General features: G+C 42.6%; 2 protein-coding genes across 2 annotated transcripts; one reads left to right on the top strand and one right to left on the bottom strand.

The window, feature by feature from the left end:
* The first annotated feature begins 236 nt into the window (after positions 1–236).
* LOC142956337 (AP-2 complex subunit mu-A-like) lies at positions 237–9,842 on the top strand. The gene is made up of 13 exons (XM_076097875.1): positions 237–395; positions 1,797–1,918; positions 5,051–5,316; positions 5,534–5,616; positions 5,806–5,811; positions 5,946–6,081; positions 6,367–6,514; positions 6,853–6,870; positions 7,325–7,444; positions 7,696–7,831; positions 8,007–8,104; positions 8,258–8,369; positions 8,712–9,842. Exons 2-13 carry the CDS (start codon positions 1,845–1,847, stop codon positions 8,844–8,846), a joined length of 1,332 nt encoding a protein of 443 aa, XP_075953990.1. The 5' UTR covers positions 237–395; positions 1,797–1,844; the 3' UTR covers positions 8,847–9,842.
* On the bottom strand, positions 9,716–17,696 carry pcyt1aa (phosphate cytidylyltransferase 1A, choline a). Its single transcript, XM_076097874.1, has 9 exons — positions 17,339–17,696; positions 14,882–14,995; positions 14,480–14,576; positions 14,161–14,277; positions 13,888–14,039; positions 13,553–13,631; positions 13,218–13,360; positions 12,928–13,116; positions 9,716–12,247 (listed from the first exon to the last, which is right to left on the bottom strand). The coding sequence occupies exons 2-9, from the start codon at positions 14,993–14,995 to the stop codon at positions 12,026–12,028; spliced, it is 1,113 nt and encodes a 370-aa protein (XP_075953989.1). The 5' UTR covers positions 17,339–17,696; the 3' UTR covers positions 9,716–12,025.
* Between the last annotated feature and the right edge of the window lie 4,595 nt (positions 17,697–22,291).

The following is a 22,291-nucleotide window of genomic DNA, read 5'->3' on the forward strand; positions in this document are numbered from 1 at the left end:
ACTCAAGAACATTTAACTAAGCAAGTTGAATACATGCCAACCCGGTCAATTTTATAAAAGGGATTACCCCACCGTGCTTGCCCTGTACAACGTTAATTATCACAAACATAACCATTAATGAACTACCATAAAATAAATAATTGACCCGTTGGCTTTACAGCTTATCATAACATGGCCTGGGTGCGGTTTACACATCGCTCCAGCCGCGCCTTTTCCTGTCACAGCGGAACGGCTGTGCGTAAGGACGGCGGGTCAGCTGACAGCTACCAGAGGAAGAGGGGGAAGGAGCGGAATTAGCGGGTGTGTGAACCGGGAACCTACTGGATCTTGCCATAAAGCTATACCCGAGGCCGAGCGCGGAGCATCACACTGGTGGCGTTCGCGAGAGAACTAGGGTAAGTTCACCAAGGTCGAGACGAGTACATGTTTCTCGTCAGAAATGATCAAATGTATCCCGATAAACGTTTCGGAAAGCCGGCGAAAACTGTTACAATCGGGGGGCGATGCTATCATTAGCAACGTTAGCTGCCGCTGCGTCAGCTAACGTCAAGCTAGCAGCGGAACGTTGCATCACGAACTAGAGGCGGGTTTTCTCCTAAAAAAATAAAAGCATAGAGTTTGTAATTTCTGCAATTTATAAACTATTTGATGTGTTGGGGACAGTCCGTGCTCTAATTTTAAATGTGTAAGTTGTCGATAGTTAATAACGTAAGTGTTGCATGTCAAATGGACGTCAAACGGTTTGCTTTTAATTTTCTCCGGAAGTCCGTGAAACATCTCGCACGACTCGACGCCAGTTGGCTGAACATCTCCGTCAGCTATCCTGCTATCTTAAGCTAAATTAGCTAGCTACCTCTCACTCGGTCTATTCTCCATCACTCTGATCTTAGCTGAAGGTCGAGCCTCCATCAATGTTATCGCCACTAACGGTCCTTCTTAAAAGTGTCTCAAGCCAACATGTTACTAACCAGTCGAGGAACAATTGAGGGAAATATGAAAAATGTATGAACGTTAGGACATGGCCCGAGTGAGCAGACATCTTGACTTCGGCCAATAAAAGGGCGATTTAACTCGCTCCGGTCTTGTGCACGGTGTATTCGGTCACGACCCGGATAAATTGTTTTACTGCTCTTGAACATATGATTGTGTGGTACACTTCCTCTCGGCACCGCGTGTATTCGAGTTGTCTGGCCTCTGTCTTCGAGGAATTTCAGGCACGTCCTTCATCCCCTGGTTTGCAGAAGCTTCATTCTTGAATGAGAGGAAATTGATGTGATTTGTTTGTCCAAGACAACCGCACCGCCTCTAAATGAATTGTGCGGTCTTTAGGTTTTAATCTGACTTTAGATGTCATGCTTTATTTAGTCCAACCAGATCCAGGCTGCACCTCGTAGTAAAGTGCAACTCGGCAAGAACAACAGATTTGTAGCTGGCTACTTGATGGTGTGCTGCTTCAACCTGGGGGCTGCTAATCTGCTGCTAATCTTACTATGGAAGGAAACCAGGCTTTGACTGTGGTGAGGGTGGTGGTAGTGGAGTCTCTTCAGCCTGTATTGGAGTGCATTTTCTGTGTGTATGCACATGCACGTAACAAAAATGAGTCCCCACAGTGGGGGCAGCTGCAGGGTATATTCAATTGGCAATAGAGTGGTGTGTGCGTGAGAGAGAGTCTGAGAAAGCGGATGTGAAGGACAAGCGCTTCCCTGTGCTGTTGGTCACTGCCTTCACTTCACTTCTCTATCGCCCCTTCTTTTTGCTTTCCCTGTTTCCTTCCTGCTATCTCGTGCTCTTCTCAGGCGGGGTTTGTTTTCACCATGGCCAGCTGGGACTGAGAAGCAGCCACAATGATCGGAGGATTGTTCATCTACAACCACAAGGGGGAGGTCCTCATCTCCCGGGTCTACCGAGATGACATCGGGTATGTTTCACTGGAGCAACGCTGCAACACTGCTTAGTTATGAGGAACCTCGTGTCAGTGAGAGGGGCATGATCCAGCGGGGGGGGGGGGGGGATTCATTCTGAAGGGATGAGAGGGAATTTTGTCCCTCTTCCTGGCTAAGTAGTTTACATTTGTCTGTTTTGTTATCTCCTTTAAAATGTGTTTAAAAAATAGCTAAACCAGGATTATATTTAGGACAAGGTTACTAGCCCTTCGACAAAGAACACCAAGTTGGTATGATTTAGAATAAATTGTATTTATTTACAAATACCAAAACATGAATCAATGATGCAATTATTCTCCCAATAACTAAATAATAAAACGCAAGAGACTATAATAAAAAAAAAAATTAAAAACAATGCAAAAGTACCATTATACACAACCTGCTCATTCAATATTTTTCATGTTATATGAGGTAATGATGCTGTTCACTTTCATTCGTGCTTATCAAGCCACACCTTCTCCTGTATGTAAAAGATTAGGTGCGGAGGATTTTTTTTATCTGTACCATATGGAAATGAGATGCTGATTGAACAACAGATGCCTCTTTCTTCTCCATGAAGAAAATCATTTTCTTAGGGTTGGCATGGATGGATTCGCAATTAATCATTGCCTGGTTGGGGGAAAAACGAGTTAAAATAGCTTAAAAAGAATAAATCAGGAGGTAAATAGAGTTAAAAACTACTGAGGCTTGAGTGTTTGGTAAAGAGGTAAAGTTGTTCCCGCTGCCTAAGACTAAACAAAGCTGTAATAGGCTACATACTGTGACGATCTGACTTTTACACTGTCTGTCTTCCTTTCCTCTTCCTTATTTGTTTGTTTTTGTTTTTGACACATTGTTAATGTGATTCACTTTTAATGGACATACCAGGTCTCCATGCTTGCGCCCTCTTATCACATCCTGTTTTGTGTGAACCACATTCAGGGATTGAGTCGAGTACAGACACCAGTCCAGGGCCTTGTAGATGTACACAGTGAGGGTTGGCAAGGTGCAGAGCGGGCACAATGCTAGAAATGGATTTTCTTCTGTCAGTTATGGTCACCGCAGCAGCAGCGCTGGGGTCAGTAGGTTATTGTTTGTGTAGACCCTTCAGGCATTTCTAATCCTTTAACGTCTCGCTGTAGTTATCGTAAGGATAGAGGAGATAAGGACAGAATGGTATGTATAACACGGTTCATCAGCAGACTGAGCCACTAGGATGCCATTTAATACTCAGTTTGATCAATGTAAGGTCTGTAGGTTTGTGTCATGCAGACGTATATGTGTGAGGATCTCTATCTTGTAATCGGCAATCAGTAAAGTAAATGCGGTTGCTTTATTTCTTATCAGCAGTGGCACAAATACTGTGCGTCTGCTTTCCTCTGCCTCCTCAGACTGTTGGTCCTCTCTGTTGCTGCAGCAGCTCAGAGTAAACCAGGCGTATTGTTGCGGTGTATGTGCCGTAATGTTGTGTCGACATCTATGGTCGCACCTGTTTTATATTGCAACAGATATAGATTCAAGAGCATTATAGTGCAGCTGACTTGTTCCCAACATATTCAGTCCCAATGATGGCGTCGTAATGGACACCATGTTACTCACTCTGTCTGTGTACGTGATGCACGAAAATGTCTTTGTGCATTTTTGTCTCTTTCCTCTCCTTTTTTACTTCATCCTTTTTTCCTCTCTATCCTCTGTATCACCATTTTCCTCCATCTGTCCATCTTGGCCCCTGTAGGAATAGGTAAGAGATGCTCCAGCCTATCAAGCATGACCCCCCCCCCCCCTCCCCCCTTCTCTCATGGCCACCGATCAATGACCGCCCCTGAAACCCCCGACTGCATGCCCATCGATTCCACAGGTCAACGTCCCGATACTTCCTCTTAAGCATGAGTCACCTGTCATGACGTTACAGTGATGAATACACCACCTGATACTGAGATCCAACAGACGGAGCCGATACATTCAGCCACTACCGGAGCCCTTCTATGAGTCCGGATGCTCACAAACAGCCCCACTAGTGCCTCAGCATGTAGTCTTGAGCATGGGGTATGATGGTCGGTTCAGTCCTCTGATCCTCGGATTCTTCTCCGGTCTTTCATAAAGAAGTTGAGAGACTGTATCGATCATTCTAGGTTCATTTGACTGGGTCTCATTTGTAGAGGTGGGCCTTGAATTGGGTAAAATCTGCTGCAATCAACTACGAGTTTGGGTGTGGTTAAAATGTTGTTGACGTTTGATACAATTCAAAGAAAAATAATTTTTGGAAGGTGTTAATTGTTAATATTGCAGCAGGCAGACATCATGGCAGCCTCTTAGCCTTGACATTATTGTATTCTTTGTTGTCATTCAAAAGTTGACACAAAAGTTGACTCATTGAATTCCTCAATCTTTTAAACGTATGCGAGTTCAACCAAGAAGGCTGCCACCTGTCTGTCTCGAGTCCATTTCAAACTGGAGCAATCAGTAAGAGGGCGGCTACATGTTTAACCCGCAGGCTTGGTTTGTTTTAACATTAATAATATTAGATAAAAGTAGTCTTGAATATCTCTAAGATCGACGGTTTGGACCTCTCGTAGTTCTCAGGAGGATTTAGTATTCCTGTCGGAACATGCTGCATCCTCTGCCCTGTTACTCATAAATCCACATGAATCGGGGCACTACGCTATGCTTAAAGGTAAACATTATCAAAACTGAATATAAATGTAGCCCGTCAAATGTTTTAAAAACAAAAATAGCCCATCTTGAATCACATTTGGACAATACATTGTTGCACCTTATTTTTGTTCCCATGGAGTCCATATAATTATGATGCTGTATCCTGGGTGTCCCTCTCCCTCCTGGTAATTATCCCCATTTACACAAAACAGCACTCATTGTCTCGCCTAAACGCAGCAACTCTTTCTGATAATGGCTCATTCCCTGACATGGGTGGATATGCTGTTGAGGTCTGAAGGGGTTATTTACTCCGAGTCCACTGCAGAACTGGACATCAAACTTCAAAGCAAATATTTCCACAGGGTGGGAGAGTGTTGACAGTCTCACTGTTCTGTAAAATCCTGAAACGATTCTCTCAACTCCCGACTCAAAGGTCTGTGTCTCTCGTCCCCCCCCCCCCCTCCCCCTCTCAGGCGTAACGCGGTGGACGCGTTCCGCGTGAACGTGATTCACGCCCGGCAGCAGGTTCGATCCCCGGTGACCAACATCGCCCGAACCAGCTTCTTCCACGTCAAGCGCTCCAACATCTGGTTGGCGGCGGTCACCAAGCAAAATGTCAACGCCGCCATGGTGTTCGAGTTCCTTTACAAGATGTGCGACGTCATGACGGCCTACTTCGGCAAGATCAGCGAGGAGAACATCAAGAACAACTTTGTACTCATCTACGAGCTGCTGGATGGTAAAAAAGACGAGAATTTACATTATTTATATATATATATATATATATATATATATATATTAATAGTGATGTTTTTTTGTGTTTGTTCTCCCAGTGAAATATAATATCTCACTCGGTGGACTCGGGTTCTTTCCATCATTCCATGTCCTAGTTTTTTTTTTTATTTCTCCTGCCCGTCTTATCTCTCACCGGCGGTTATCTGTTTGTGTTCACACAGAGATCTTGGACTTTGGATACCCCCAGAACTCAGAGACTGGAGCTCTGAAGACCTTCATCACCCAGCAGGGCATTAAGGGACAGGTCAGTGAGTCTCGTACTAGTACCGCCATGAAGGTTGTAATGTTCAGTTCATGCAAATTGTACAAAACATAAAGGAAATCTGTAACGCTGGCATTTTGGCATCATTATCTAAATTGAACTGGTCAATATGTTTCTGTTTTTCTCTCCTTGTTTGCCCTGAACTCTGATCTTGGACACTTCCTGATTCAGCACCAGGTAATAACCAACGATCCATTTGATCCCACGTATGGAACCCTGTAGCGCTAACGATCCCTTCTCATTGTCCTCGTTCATTTGTCAGCCGTCTCTTCTTTGTTGGTAGTGATACAGTTTCTCTCCCTGCCTCCCAGACAAAAGAGGAGCAGTCTCAGATCACCAGCCAGGTGACGGGGCAGATCGGCTGGCGTCGCGAAGGCATCAAGTATCGCCGCAATGAGCTGTTCCTGGACGTACTGGAGAGCGTCAACCTGCTCATGTCCCCACAAGGTCCGTCTATAAGGCCTCGTCTCTCCTAGTTAATATGTACATACATGTTTGTGAATATACAAAAACAAATGTTTGGTAGCTGTTGTGATGTGCTTTCGGTCACATGTCGCACATCTTCCTCAGCATATGGGTTTGGAGGGAGCTTCAGATGGAGAAAATAGTTTTTCTCAGCTAAGAATATTTAGAAGTCCAGACCTTTTTTTTTTTTTTTTTTTTGTCTTGTTTTTAAGTCCCCGAAACAACAAAGTGGAGATAAACATGATTTGTATTTCCCGTCCTGTCCAGGCCAGGTCCTCAGTGCCCACGTGTCGGGCCGAGTGGTGATGAAGAGCTACCTGAGCGGAATGCCGGAGTGCAAATTCGGCATGAACGACAAGATTGTCATCGACAAGCAGGGCAAGGGAGCCGCCACATCTGACGACGCAGGGAAGAGGTGAGTGAGCCAACAAGCAGACGGCACGTTGAATATCTGAAACCATATTTTGATAAGCGAGGCTGTAAGTCAACTCTGATTCTTTGAGTATGGTGCTTTTCTATATTCTTTCCATCTTGGAAACCCTGACAATGAAAATTCGTTGTTGAGTGAAACTTTAAGAGACCACCTTGTCTGTTAGCCCCTTGTCTTTGTTATGAGCGTTGTCTTTGTTATGAGCGTTGTCTTGCTGTTTTACAACAAAGACGGGCTGTGCAATTTATTTTTTGATTTTTCTTTCCTTTGGATGCATCTCTCCTTTCTTTCCCTCTCTTTCTTTTCTATGTGCTGTACCTCAGTGATTTAGGGGGAGGAAGGTACTGTACTGACAAGTGTCCTCACCTTCTGCCACCTCCACACACGCACACGCACACGCACACACACACACACACACACACACACACACACACACACACACAGGTCTTGTCTAAGCCCTTCAGCACATTAAGAATCATCTCATGCACAAATCAAACAATACCTTGTTAACTCTTCAGTGTTGTGTCCCTATTTTATGGAATGGTTAGTTTTGTTTGATTACCCATCTAACATCTAACAGGGACTGTGTTTTGTGTTACTGCAACTTCCACCAGGTTTAATGTCTCGAGACTAGCAGTTGTGTTCCCATGTGTCCTCCTTTGTTTTAAATTATGGTCTTTAATTGAGGGAGAGTAATGGTTTTATCATAATCATTAGATATAGTTTAATAGTGATAAACAAGTGAACTAATGTTGCATCGTCTCGTGTGTGTCTGATGTATTTTTCTCCCGACAGTGGGAAGCAGTCCATAGCCATCGACGACTGCACTTTCCACCAGTGTGTGCGTCTCAGTAAGTTTGACTCGGAGCGCAGCATCAGCTTCATCCCCCCCGATGGAGAGTATGAGCTCATGAGGTCAGTGGATACAAATATTTTCAAAGCATTTATTTATTGTTATTATTATTAAATTGTCCAGATAAGAGATAAGAGGGGGTGGTCACAGGCCATGATTGACACTCGTATTTAAAGTAACGTATGCTAGTTTGTGTCCTCGTGGTATTTTGAGAACGGCACCGAAACAACGGAAGGAAATCCTTTTTTCTGCTTTTGTAAAACCCAAATAATTTTGGAGCATGAAGCACTTTTCTCCTCTCCCCTCTTTACAGGTATCGCACCACTAAAGACATCATCCTGCCGTTTCGAGTAATTCCTCTCGTCCGGGAGGTTGGGCGCACCAAACTGGAGGTTAAGGTGGTCATCAAGTCCAACTTCAAACCCTCGCTGCTGGCCCAAAAGATCGAGGTGAGCTCTTATCAAAGTCCAGATGCTAATGAATGCTAACAACCCTTAGCAGCACACTGAGGTACATTTCTACTCGCAGCGCGAACATGAACAAATGTGATCGGAGATTGACGCGTGACGTTTGATTGCCGTAATGTGTTAAAAGTTTTGCTCCTCTTCATTATCAACTCCTCAGGTGCGTATCCCGACACCCCTCAACACTAGCGGCGTGCAGGTGATTTGTATGAAGGGAAAAGCCAAGTACAAGGCCAGCGAGAACGCCATCGTATGGAAGTGAGTAGTGAAGATGCAACCAAACTCTCCTTGTCAGGTTAATGATTAACAGTCTGTTTACCCTTTTTGTACTTCTCGTGAGAGTTTTAAAATTTGGATTTGTTGTTGCTGAAACCTGTACAACACTTACAAAATGTGTGTGTGTGTGTGTAGGATCAAACGCATGGCTGGGATGAAGGAGTCTCAGATCAGCGCTGAGATCGAGCTGCTGCCGACCAACGATAAGAAGAAATGGGCGAGGCCTCCCATCTCTATGAACTTTGAGGTCAGAACACATAATGTGTCGAATTTGAAAGAAACTGCAGTTGGTGAACAGATTTAAAGTTAGGCTTTACTGCCCGATTTAAATATGAGAGATTCTATTTGCTTGCTGTACTTTGGGAGTTGGCAACCAAACGGATGGACTATGCAATAAATGTAATCCCAGTAACATTCATGCAAATCACAACCTTCTTACTGAGGTACACACACACACACACACACACACACACACTTCCTGCTCAGAGCTCACTTGATGATCACGCCCAGAGTAAGAACCAGCGACCTGTGTGGCCTACAGCTCCCAGCATGCCCAGACACGTCTTTGCCTCTCTTCTCGTCTCTGCAGGTTCCCTTTGCTCCCTCTGGTCTGAAGGTGCGCTACTTGAAGGTGTTTGAGTCCAAGCTCAACTACAGTGACCATGACGTCATCAAATGGGTGCGGTACATCGGCCGCTCCGGCATCTACGAAACGCGCTGCTAAAGTTCCGCCCGCTCCAGGCAGCGCAGTGACCACTTTTCCTCCCGTCGATCCTGTTAACATTCGTTTTTTCTTCTCCTGCCCCGCCCCCTACTTTGTCTCTCTTGTCCCCCTCAATCCTTATAGCTTATCTCATACACCCCCCCCAACCATCTCCACCCCTCCCTAACTAAGTGTTGGAGATTGAATTACATTGTTTAAAAATAAAAAAAAATAAAAAATAAAGTAAATATGATATGATGCACAGATATATGCAAAATGTGAACCATTGTATCGTATCTATCTCGTAGTGATGAGTAAACCTGTAAAACCAACTGGTGTCTGAAAGAAAAGAGACGAGTGAGGCAGATGGGGACCAGGGGGAGAGGACTGGAGACGCTCTCTCGTGTTTAAGTGTTATTATTCCACTATCTACTCTCCAGTTACTTTAGAAGTCCCACAAGTCCTAGAGGTAATCCCTTGTAAGATGATTTGTAGCTGTTGTGGTTTAACTGAATCCCGATATTGTTCTTGTGAATGAACTTGTGTCTCGGTAGAGTCTACCCCTTTCAAATTGAGATGTTTGATTCTGTGTTGTGGACTCAAACGGCCCGACTTAAAGTCTCTTCTGGGTAGTTAGAAAGCAGAAGGAGTGGATGGTGACCGAAGCTGTTTTTTGTATTTTCTGGAGGCTGCAGATTTGAGTATTGGTTCTTTCCCACTAGTTTTACCAGCATCCGGCGAGTACAGTTAAAGCATAGGGGGACGTTACAGTTTAGAAGTCTGACCATCATCCCTATAAGCTAGTTTGTGACCCAATCTTCCTGTTTCTTAAGCACCGAGATCAACTCTGTCACACTGTTTTGGTTCAAAGATGCTGTTGGGGGGGGGGGTTGTGACAGTGGGAGTGTTTGCAGTGAGGTGAAGTCTCCCCCTGGTGTTTGCCTCGTCACTATCTGCTTCGTCATGTTTGTAGCCCTGGTGACCGTTCTGTCCAATAAAATCTGACTATGTAACTGAGCACGCCTCCCCTCAGTGTGTGTTCTCTTTCCTGATGTCTGAAATGAGGGCGGGGCTGGTGTAGGAACAGCAGATTTGGGGCGATATTGGTTACAGCATGGCTCTGGTTAGTCCAGTTTTCATCCTGTCCACTCATTTGAGAAACATATTGGCTCAACACTTTTTTTTTTTTTTTTTTTTCACATTTTGAAGGGAAACAAAACTGATTTGAATAAACTCAGAATACATAATCCAGGAAAACAGTTCCATAAAACCACAGGAGACAAAATAATTGGTCAAATGCTTTGGCCAACATGTTTTAATAAATTTTTTCTGTCTTGCCCTTCCTCTACATCCAGGACATTAAACAAAATAACCCCGAAGAGTAAAATAACATGATTAAAACACTTACATTTGTATCTAGCAGTAGTGGAGTTAGTAGTAGAGTTATTTCCCCCAATCTTAGAAATCAGATTTACAAGAACAGGCGGTCTGTGTGACCGCAGCAGAAATAGATTTAAGTTGTTTTTGGGAAACCAAGCCTAGAACAGATCAATCCAACATCTATATTAGAGTCATCACGACAGTATTGCATTACATCATCAGATCACCTGTGATGGTGACATTTTCCAGTAACATAGGAGACACAGCACATGCATTAATCACTGGAGATGCAGGACACACGCACACACGCACACACACACACACACACACGGAGGCTGGAAAATCTCTTCGACCCAGTCGCATTGCTTCAGTGCTGCAACAACGGTTCAGAAAGGAAAAATGAATGCTCGAACTTTGTGCTCATCTCAGGAATTAGTTCGGGGAAAGAGGAGGTAGCTACATGAACGTTGATCCGATACAGAAACCTAAGCCCCTCACACCACCATGTGACACACTGCAGTCTGACAAAAGGCATCTTTAAACGGATGTTGGAAAAAAGCCCCGAATGTTTTGGACGGCCTTGTGTATCCCACGTATATGTGTGTGTGCTACTAATGACGAGGCCATGATCAGAAAAGTGTGCTTATGACTTCAACTAAACAAAAGATGTCCTTTGTTATGAGGATTGGGGCATTGGTACAGTTCTCAGGTCTGCTTTGATGTATGAAAACTTCTTACTTTCTAAAGTTTTCACACGTATCAGATGGAAGTTATTACTTCCCTCCAGGCCCAGGTGATCTGCATTATAAAAAGAATCATATCTATGTATATACTTATATATAACTTGCTTATCTTGATTCATTGCTCGAGGGGTAAACGCATCTCTAAACAAAGATTCATATTATCTGTACAGAGGATGAAAGGAAAGATGAAATCTACAAACATCAACATTTAAATGGGTCGTCGTTGCAGAACCTTCTTTTTACGCCACGAGAAAGGCGTCCAGTTATAACTAGTCTTCTAAAGACCGATTCTTGTCAGCAGACAAAAAACTTTAAAAATGAAATTTATGATTAAATGCAGTAAAGTCAAAGCTGAATCTGTCAACAGGTGGTTGACAGAAGACGCGTGAGCATGCGGACGTAAGAGCTGGCAAGCAAAAACATCACATGCACAAACACACACACACACACACACACACACAGCCTGAAAGCAGGCAGACAAAGTTGAGGGGAAAAGTTGCTGTTTAGAAGACGCATAACACTCGATTCAGCTCAGATTTGACGTAATCTGGAATTTCCCCGTTAATTAAAAAAAAAAGGTTAGGTTGGTTTTGTTGTTAGCATAAGCAGAATGCTTCAGACCTGCTCTGAAAAACGTCCCCCGGAGATGCTCAACAGCGTCTCCGTCACTAGATGTGCTGTTCCAGTGAACCCTAAACCTGCGAGCCCTCCCGCTAAAGCATGACAAACTCAAACCCCCTACCTCACTACGACGCCTACCTTGAGAACACCGTCACAGATGGAGCAGTAACCCTCGCAAACAGGCCTAAGTGACAGTGAGTGACTACTGACCTCCACATCGGAAGCGATAAATGAGACTAGTGGTGACTTTTACTGACCATTACACAAAAACAGGAAAAAAACAAAAGGACAAAGCTGGCAGTTAAAAACAAATGCCGTGCACAAAACCGTCTGTTAACATGACACTGAAGTGTTTAAAAACAAAAAATAAAATCTTAAACAAAAAGAAATGGAAGCAGGAGCTCGATGAAAACCGCTCAGGTATCTAGTAGCGACTGTGAAGGATTCGAACGCGCTCTAGTTTTCGTCTTCTTCTTCGTCGTCGTCCTCGCTGATGAGGTACCCGCGGGCCCCGCTGTGGTGGGGGGGAGGCGAGGGAGGCGGGGAGGTCTTGGTGAAGAAGGGGAGACGGAAGGTGGGAGAGGGGGAGCGCTCCTCGCGGGTGGGGCTGCTGTTGGGGCTCTGCCTCGGGCTGATGGCCTGGAGCATGCGGCCCTTCCCTTCCTTCAGCATGTGCTTCTGTGGATGTGACACAGAAACACAAAGAGATCCTCCGTTATAGCAACCGAGGATACAACCGGCTCAATGCGAGCACGAGGCGGAAACACGGGACGGATGAAGGACTAAAAACCTGCCGTCAGAAGGCAAAGGTTCTGTGGCTTTACACTATTGTGTTCGTGAGGATTTTATATTCATTTTGACTTTGTCCTTTTAAATTTAGCAACATTATATAAGACACACTAGCTGTTCTCTCGTCAGTATCCTAAACTAAATAAGTATATTTCCCAAAATGTCAAACTATTCCTTTAAGGAATTTGAATGTATGAATAGAATAAGACAACATACTAAAGGTTGATGAATGTTTTTCATACTTCATGCAGTCAGTGGTTCAGCTCATACCGGTACAGAGAATACTTCAAGTTGTGGCTGTGAGGTCAATTTCAAGTCCTTTATGTTTCAAGCGCAGTATAGTTGTTTACTCAAATAATGAAGGCTTTCCAAAACGTGTATTTATTACCATCAAAGAAACATAATAGCAAAATGATCAGGTGTGCCTTAGCATGTTATTACATGCGTGTCACTGAGTTGATGAAGTCTTGCTTCTCCCAGCACATCAACAGTGTGACGGCAAGATGTGTTCTCAGTCCCACTGCCGGATCAAACGCTAAATAGAGACCAAACTAAACCAACATCCTCACCAGAGCTCCCTCGGGGCCAAACATCTGCAGGAAGTTGCCAATGAACTCCCTGGATTTCTCCTCCCACTTCTGGATGAGGTCGATGCTCTTCTCCTCCACCTTCTGGACGAACTCTTTGCTCTTCTCCTCCACGTCGCGTACCTTCTTCTTCACCTTGTCCACGCGCTCCTGCAGGTGGTACTTCTTCTCCTGATGAAGAGCGGACACAGCAACGGTTACAAACATTTCAAAAAAGAGGACGCTCCGTCACACCGATCCTCACACAGTTAAACCAAAGCTCAGTTTCGTACATTAATGAAGCTGACGTTGAGTTCCTTCGCTGTGTATCCTCTCTGCAGGTTGCGTCTGACGTACACGTCGTAGTCACGCACTATGCGTGTGATGATGTCGGAGGTGGAGATGCCCTCTGTCCGCTGGGTGGGAGCGAACATACCTGTGGAGGGTTAGGGGGATGAAAAGTTACACAACAATTAGAAAAAGGATCAAAATATGTTTTAAAATGCAGTACTATACACTATACTATATATAGTGCCATATGTGCTTTGGCAGCAGTAGTAAATAGTGAACTGTATCCTGTAATTACTTGCTTACCACCACCACCACCTTTGGTTACTTTGCCACTCACCAGCCTCCTTGATGTGCTTGTAGACGTCATCACTGCCTGCAGAGCTGTATGGGATGTCGTCATGGGCGACGAAGTCAATCTGGAGAGGTCATCACAACACACATCAACACAGCAGATTCACGTCTACAAATTGTGCAAAAACACAAAATACACAAAAAAATAGCAGGGAAAAGGTAACAGAGGATCAGGGACCGGTGGCTTCGTCAACTCATTTTTAATTCCTCAACAGTTTTCGGTCTCACAACTCAATATTTCAATGAATAAAACGGACCACGTGTCTCTAACTGTGTCGTTTCGTCTTTTAACCCAGCTGTTTCTCAGTCTCGTCCACTCACGCGATGTTTTTTGAGGAACTCGGGCGTTAGTGTCCAGGGAGCGTTTCGCACCACTTCATCAACATAGCGGCAATGTCTGATGGCGTCGTATCGCTCGTCCTCATTCATCACCGTGAAGCCCTTGTATTTGTGGGTCAGGTCATCGCTGCACACTTTGAATAGTTGAAAAGAAAATAAAGAAATTATTGTTTGAAATTGTTTAAAGCTTCACACTTGTGAAAGAAGCAGCTGATAAGAGGTCTGCTGTTGTGACACAGACATTCGCAGACTTACCTCCTACGATGAGGTGTGTATTTGGGAAGAGGCACTTAGCCTGCATGAGCGCTCTGGCGTGACCAGAGTGGAAAACATCAAAGATGCCGTCTGCATACACTCGCACCGGTCTGTTAGCTGCACAGAGAGAGACGAGACATGCAGAGAGGAAAGACATATTGATTCTGGACAGAGCGAGCCGAAAACTCTTGTTTGTTCAGATGTACTCTGTGACTGAGAAGAAGCTTACTGATAAAGAAATAGAAAAGCAGAATGTGTAAGAATTATGAGAGGAAAGAAAGAAAGACAGCAACGGGCAGACTGGAAGAATGGGACTCACGGTGTGTTCCCCTCTTAGCCTCCTCCATGCTGACTCTCTCGTAGGGTTTACCGTCACGCACCAGCTCATCTGCAAAAGGTGCAGGGTGCTTCAATCCCTAGAGGACCCAAGATTTTAGAGATCAAGGAAGCGTTCTCATCTATTCATACAAAAAGGTTTAGACGTACAGCATAGTTTTTCCTGGTTGGATCAAATAGAATTGTGTTGCAAACTACGCATCAGCCAACATAAGGTCTGACACACAAAGCAGATAAACGTTCTGCAGAGAAAACTTTACTTTTCATCCTTCTGTCGATAAATCAAAACCATGCATTCATGTAGAAAACAGCGCATGCACGGAGCCTTTAGGAACAGCTGGACAAACACGCCGCTCAATGCGGCCAAAGAACACAGTTGACTCACCACAGTACATCTGGGGATTTTCCCAAGCCTCTCTCCCTCCTCGGTCTCCCGGTTGGAGCTCTCTCTTCTCCTTTTTCTGGACAGCAGCATTTCGCTGGAGCTTTGGGCCTCCATCTGTGTCAAATGCCAAGACGAATGCAATTAAAAAACAGCTGCATACTTCACATACAGCACGCACTGCTTGGATTAGAAAGGGACACACAGATACCAATAACAGAGGGAGAACACAGTGTGTGCCTCCGCTCAATGAACCAGGAAGCATTGTATAAATAAATAAATAAATAGAGGCTTTCACTGACACACATGAAGGTCAATTGGACAATAGAAGCTTGTTTCTTCAAGATAGAACATGTTGTTCCTAAACATAGAGAAAATCAAACATGTCCAGTCTTCTGTGATTCTGCTGATATTCCCACAAATCAAGAGTCACGGAGATAAAGTTTGGCATCAGGAGATCCTTCACCACATGTCAGCAGTCCGCCACAAGTGGGCGAACTTTCATATTAGTTGGCAACCGATTTCAGCTGACTTTGTTCTGTAGGTCACATAACAGTCCGCTGGATGACTTTCCAGTGACTTCACACACTGGTTTATTTAAGGCTACTTAAATGCTGTTTAAGAAAGAAACATTCCTTTATTAGCAGTTAGGGGTACAGTGTCTTGCTCAGGGACACTTCGACACAGGACACGGTGCAGCCGAGGATCGAACCGGTGACCTTTCGGTTGGCGGACAACCCTCTCTACCCAGTAAGCCACGGTGAATCGTTTAAGGTTTCGAGAAAAGATTGTATGTATAGAATGTCAACAAACTCAACATCCTGGGTGTCTGTACTAGATATCATAAAGAAGGAATGAAAACAACAAACATTACTTAATCTGCTGATTATTTAACAGTAAAAAATAATTAGCCCATGGTCATTGTCTTGAAATATCTTGTTTTGTCCAAACAACATTGAAAACCCAACCATATTTTATATGACTATATGACTAAATTATTAATTATGTATCAAAATAGATGCAGATTTGACAATTTTCTTGCAACTTCTGACAATCTACGCAGAACCAAATAAACCTGGAAGAGTCTAAGTTCAACAGCCGGAGTTAATAGAGCCACTAACTGTCCTTTGTATCCCGGTAGAACAGGACTGGGAGCTAAAATAGTCTTTTAGTTTTAACATGACATTAAGTTCTCTAAACAGAGTTTCAAACACCTTCAAAGACCTCTTCCACAATGATGATGGGACATCCACCCCAATCAGGTATTTAAACAATAGCAACTCCTGTTGATATCCTATCACAAGGGCTCCTGTGTAATTGGTTAAGACTCTCTGCCTCATTCCACACATTCCATCACGCCACCAAAAATGAAGCCAGAGGTCACCAGGGAGGGGTTCATCATTTTTTAAATGTTTAGTCTTGTCACTTCTTTTAACTTGCTATTACGACTTAATAACCCTTGGCTGGACTGTTGCTGCGGTTCAATTACGAAAGTGTGACTCAGTGGAACGAGAGACAGATGTAGCAGTACACATTCTCACATACCTGATCCAACACGGGGCATTTGCAACAGCTGAGAGTGAGAAGCCCTGCAGAGCTCTCACACAGTGACAGCGGAGATTTACATGACCAGCACATGTGATCATAACTGAACAGGCTGCTATAAAAAGAAAGCAACAGAGGTTCATGATAGCCCCTGCTAACTTATTTAGTAAGAAAAATTGATTTTTTTTTTAGTGAATAAGACTTATATTTACAGTAGGCACCTGTGACCAGGGCTATGACGACTACATATTTTGAGAAGGTGGAATTAGAGATTGGCATTTTTCTTGATAAAAGAATCAAATGGTTCATCGATGATCAAAACAGATGCCGATCAATTTTCAATCTACTAATTGTTTCAGCTCTAAGATGACTCACTGTTAGCTGTACATATATATATATATATTACTATTTCTTGGTACAACAGTGTGGACATGGAGCTCCATTAAAAAGTAAATGTTGTATTCTGTTATTGTACTTTCAGAAAAGTAAAAATGCAGAGATCAACTGTCAATTTTGCAAAAAGCCCACTGGAATCCGGGCTCCTGATGATTCCCGGACCACAGATTGAGAACCACAAGCTTCAACTGCATTTCACACAATGTTCCCGATGCCTGGCTTCTCGCTTCTGTTAAAATGTCACTTAACTTACCGTCACACAGTCATGCCAGAAGTTAACTTGAGTTAGCATGATACACACACGGATCCTTAGACTAATGACAGTTAGTTCATTATATGAGTAAAACAACTAACAGATGAGTTGCGCTGGTGCCACCGGTCGTGCAGCTTCTGTCAAACCCTGGCTTACTGGACGCTTTCGCCTATTACACAAAATCTTAAAATCAATATGCTAACTACCCCCAATAGCAATGTTAGCTTACGTTTAACAACTTTAGGTTACTGCTTAACGTCACTTACTGTTCACTCTTTTGTCCGGAATGCTGCTTTGCAGGACTGGGCGTCTTCGTAATGCAGGTTAGCTAACTAACAGCAAAAAAAGAAAAGCTAGCTAACCCTGCTACTGTCGGATGCTAGGTAGCAAGCTGGCTGTAAAGCTAGTCGGCTTGTTAGCTAACTTTAGCCGTTAGCTCACTGGTTAGCTGACACCAACAACAACGGTAAATACGTTACGAACAACCCTGTGGGTCCGACGCACTGAGGCTCCTTGTGTTATTGGCCGAAAATACAACTATGTGAAGGACAGAAAAAGTATCAGCAGTGACAGCATGTACTACAACGCTGACAGGTCAACAACCCAGGAACTACAAAACTTCAACATCCTTAAAGGAACTGATATAACGAGTGGGACATTTCCGGTGTTGTCTCGCGCTGCCACCTAGTGGACAGTGGAGGTTCTGTATGCTGCAGAAGGACCTTCAGGGGTCACTAACTGGCGGACCGCGGTCCGGACCCAGACGCAGTTGTATCCGGACCCTGGACCTAAAACCGATAGATAATTGAGAACTATTTAATTTTGACGGAGCGCTTCTTTTCCAGCATTTACGGCACTTGTTCAGCGGCGCAGGAAACACACCGACCAATTCGGTGTAAATCACATCACGTGATGCAGCTCAGCCAATCAAATATGGGTATTCTGACAAGTTTCCTGACTTGAGTGAGATGTACACACACCGTGACACAAGGGGGAGACACGAGGAAAGATATAGCAGAGAGAATAGAGCTGAATCAAGTGATTTAATAACCACAGATAAAGTTCATGCACACACATTTCTTAAATGAGAAAAATATAATATCGTGGCTTTTTTGATTGGCATCACTTCACACCTGAATGAAGTGAATTTAAAGCTGCAGGGCAATTCAGTGAAATTCATTTTTCTAAAACGAATTACTTTATTTTAAGATGCACATTTTTCAAAAGATTTCTGTTATGTCAGTTATTCTTTAATGCAGCCCTTATTTTACTTGAAATGAGAAGAACATTTATTTATGTATTTCTATGTATTCTTTATAATCCATCCAGTTAAATTTGAAAACTGAGAATAATAATTATTAAAATATAATTGATTTGTACTTTCTTTATTTGATTTGACAGTTGTTGACTACACAGACGTTATTACTACTAGGCTTCTTGAATATATATACATATATATATATTACATTTACATTACATTACAGTCATTTAGCAGATGCTTTTATCCAAAGCGACTTACAATTCAGATTCTATCACAATTCTACACCTACAGGAGCAATTTTGGGGTTAAGTGTCTTGCTCAAGGACACATCAACAAGCAACTAAATAAATAAATAAATAAATAAATAAAACTAGTGGAGCCTGAGCTGGGGATCGAACCGCCGATCCTCTGATTGATTTAATTATTATATTTTTGATCATTTACGCCTGTACTTTTCCTGAAATGGCCTGTAATACAGTTTTTGAAATCTATATTTAAAGCAATTTTATGTAGATTGTAGCTTGTTTTTTTTGTTTTTTTGTAACTGTTGCGCACTTAAGACAAGTGATTATATAAAAAAAGCTATACAGCCTTGATTATAAGAATGATATTAATTTGTTGGTGTTTTTCCTTATTTGTTGAATTTAAATGGCTTTTTATCAGGATTTTATGTAATGGGTCTACACAAAATAGTCATGCATATGTTTTACCCTTTTTGCTATGAAACCTCTAAATATGATATGATGTGAACAATTACCTTCAGATGTCACATCATTTGTTAAATTAAGTTCACCTGTGTGCGATTAAAATCAGATTAGGCATTAATCAGATTAATCAGGCAACAAAGAGACCAAAGATAACCCTGAAGGAGATGGACAGCTCCACAGCAGGAGTATCTGTCCTGTAGGACCGCACACTCCACAGAGTTGGGCTTTTTGGAAAAGTTGCCAGAAAAATAGTCATTTGTTGAAGGAATATAGTTTGGTGTTCCCCACATGTATTTTGGGGAAATCCAAACGTGTTGTCTTTCTTTTTTTTCTTCTGTCTTTCTTTTGTGCTGCCATATTTGTTATCATGTTATAATGGTGGATTTTATGGTGCTCTGTGGGATGTTCCTGATAAATACTGAGATTATGTGAGATTGCACAGGTGGACTAATTATGAGATTTCTGAAAATTGGTGTGAATACATATGCATGCACCACTTTTCTTTTCTTTTCTTTTTTTAGAAAATGTAAACAATTCTTTGGCCACATGGGGGAAGCAAAAATCCAGCTATATCACCAACACTCCCAAATTAGAAACAGTAGCTGTAAGAGTAACGAGCAAAAGGAGAAGGGCCAAATGTGTTTTGTTTTTAATTAAACGACACTATTCCAGCTTTTGATTCAGTTAATTAGAATAACTTTTTATAGTTTGATATCTAGTTTTCTCTAATTGATTCATTTAGTAGCCATAACAGTAAAACAATGACCATTTCTCTGCAGAATGAGTATTTTTTATTTTCTATTTTTTTATAAAGTACGCTGGCTGTACTTTACTGTGTGGGTTCTTTTCAGCCCATTTTGACTCAGGAACGGCAAAATGTCCTCTGCAGCAAGCAAGAGAGAAGTTTCATTAAAATATCTGCAATGTTACAAGATTTTAGAAGAGGAAAACTGAGCACTGCCCTTTAACGTGCATGGTGGTAATCTGGTTTAAGCGCAGAGGTAGTGAAGCTGTGGAATGATGGGTCAAGAGCTGAAAACATTACTCTCGAGCTGATCCTCTCATGTCCTGCAGAGAGCTCCAGGACAAGGTGTAATTTCACTTGAAGATCAGAGGGGCACAAATTAAAATAATTGATACCCTGGAGGTGGTGGTAAAGTAGTGCAACAAAATCTGCTGTACATTGCAGTTATGCAACTATTCTGTGGTCCTCTTCGTTATCAGTTTGACTTGAAATGAAGAACAGAGAGCAATCATGTGATTCACTGCTATTAAGAAGAGTTTTATGCCAATTAGGAGAATAACTTCTGGTAAAATGTGTTGTGATGTAGTGTGTGTAACCAACATCCCAGATGTTAGATCCTTGTAACATATTTACATTTTTCCATCACAAAACAATGGAGGTAATATTTACAATCTCATTCAACATTGTAAACCCTGCAGTGTAACATGCACTGTTTTGTCAAATTTAAAGACAGCATAACAATGAATTCTCCATGGAGTTTATCTCATCAGTTTACTTTCAAATTGCCACATGGTTCATCCAGATAGACTTTATCCTACAAATGGCTCAAATTGTTTGTGAAATATTGACAATACATGGAAATAATATACAAATATTATTCTGACAAGGCAGCAAAAATATTGACATTGAAACAAAATATTTTTTTGCCCTAATTACACCTTTTTTGAAACAAGTTGATTTATTTTGTGAGGCGGCTGTTTATCTCAGCGTACAGGTAAAATAAATGTATATCATTTAAAAGTAACAGGTACCCTTACCCTTCCATTTTTGACACGATCTTCACCATTAGCCACCTGGCAGAGCCCCTATAGACTCCCTGTCTCTCCTTGCACTCTTTGATCGTAGCCTCACCTGCTGGTTTGAAGGAGAGCATTTGCTGCACTGTTGAAATGACAAACACTGAGCAGGCATGCAAACCCCTGAGGAAAATGATAACCTGAGAATGTAATGAAGCAAAATCAGTTCACTCTGTCTTTGATTCATTCATCTGAAAAGCTTGAGCTGGGTGTAGGTGTTCGGCCTGATTTGACAGAGCATGTCCTTTGCGTGTTGTAGCTTGTGGGTCAGCTGAAACAAACACACGCAGAAAGCTTCTGACTAATGGGTTACATCATCTTTTACGACGATCAGCAATCCCTAATGCAGCCTGTTCACACTTGTAATAATGTGTGGTTCTTTATATAACATGGGATTTCTCAGGCCTCGCCACAATATATTCCGGATCACATCTAATAGTTCTACACTTGAACCAAAACTGATGTTTCCCAACATTTTGTCTCCAATTGTGAGAGGAAGGACACAGAGTTTAAGACATGGGATGAAGGTTCTGGTGGGAAATATCCTGAAAATTGTTCTACACATTTATTGAAACAGTAACTTTATAACTTTTTTTTGTGCATTGATGTGGATTCTTGCTATCTAGCAATTCAGGAATATATCTATCAATGTGGAAACTAATAAAAGTGGCGTGTTGAGAACTCTAAACAACAATTTCCCAGGCTGTGTTACTTGGTGACTTGGTGTTTGGACAAGCTAGCCCATAATTCTTGCATATTTCTTGGGGACTTAAACAGCAGTTGACTGCGCTCGCCCCCTATTTTTTGACTGGCCAAGACCAAAGTTAAAAGGACGTATCCAGCTGTTTTGGGACGGAGGGTTAATTTTTACCTTCCAGGCATGTTTTGTCAAGAATTCGGCTACGATGGAACGGTGTGTGTCACCATGTTTTGCAAATTGGGTCCATAAAACAAAACAGAAAATGTTTGTTTGTTTGACAGCTATAGATTTAGGAAAACATAATGCTTTTGAATGTGTGGTGTGTGGGAACCAACAACGCCACCTGGAGAATTACACCTCTAGAAATATAAGCTTAACAATTCTAAAAACCAATATCTTAATTAAGGAATGCATAACTTCTACCTCCACTGATGGCTTCATCAAGGACTATGACTCCAGAAACTGGACTGCCTGTGCCACTAGTAGGAGCCCTGCTGCCACAGGACGGTTTCTTGTGGCTTTACAAGGAGTCCTATTCTGTTTGAAGTTGGCCTTTTATCTCTGGTTCATGCTCAGTGTCCTAATGAGTTCTTCCACGTCTCAACAGAAAATGCATGAGGGGTGGAGTTAGGGCTTCTTGCAGCTCAGCGGCCAATGGAAAGGCCCCAGTATTAATGACAGTATTTATGAACAGTTGTGTTGTGCAGCAGATTAGACCTGGACTGGGGAG

This window comes from Anarhichas minor, unplaced genomic scaffold (genome assembly GCF_050575085.1).
Source record: "Anarhichas minor isolate MPS153535 unplaced genomic scaffold, ASM5057508v1 ptg000024l, whole genome shotgun sequence".
Classification (NCBI taxonomy): domain Eukaryota; kingdom Metazoa; phylum Chordata; class Actinopteri; order Perciformes; family Anarhichadidae; genus Anarhichas; species Anarhichas minor.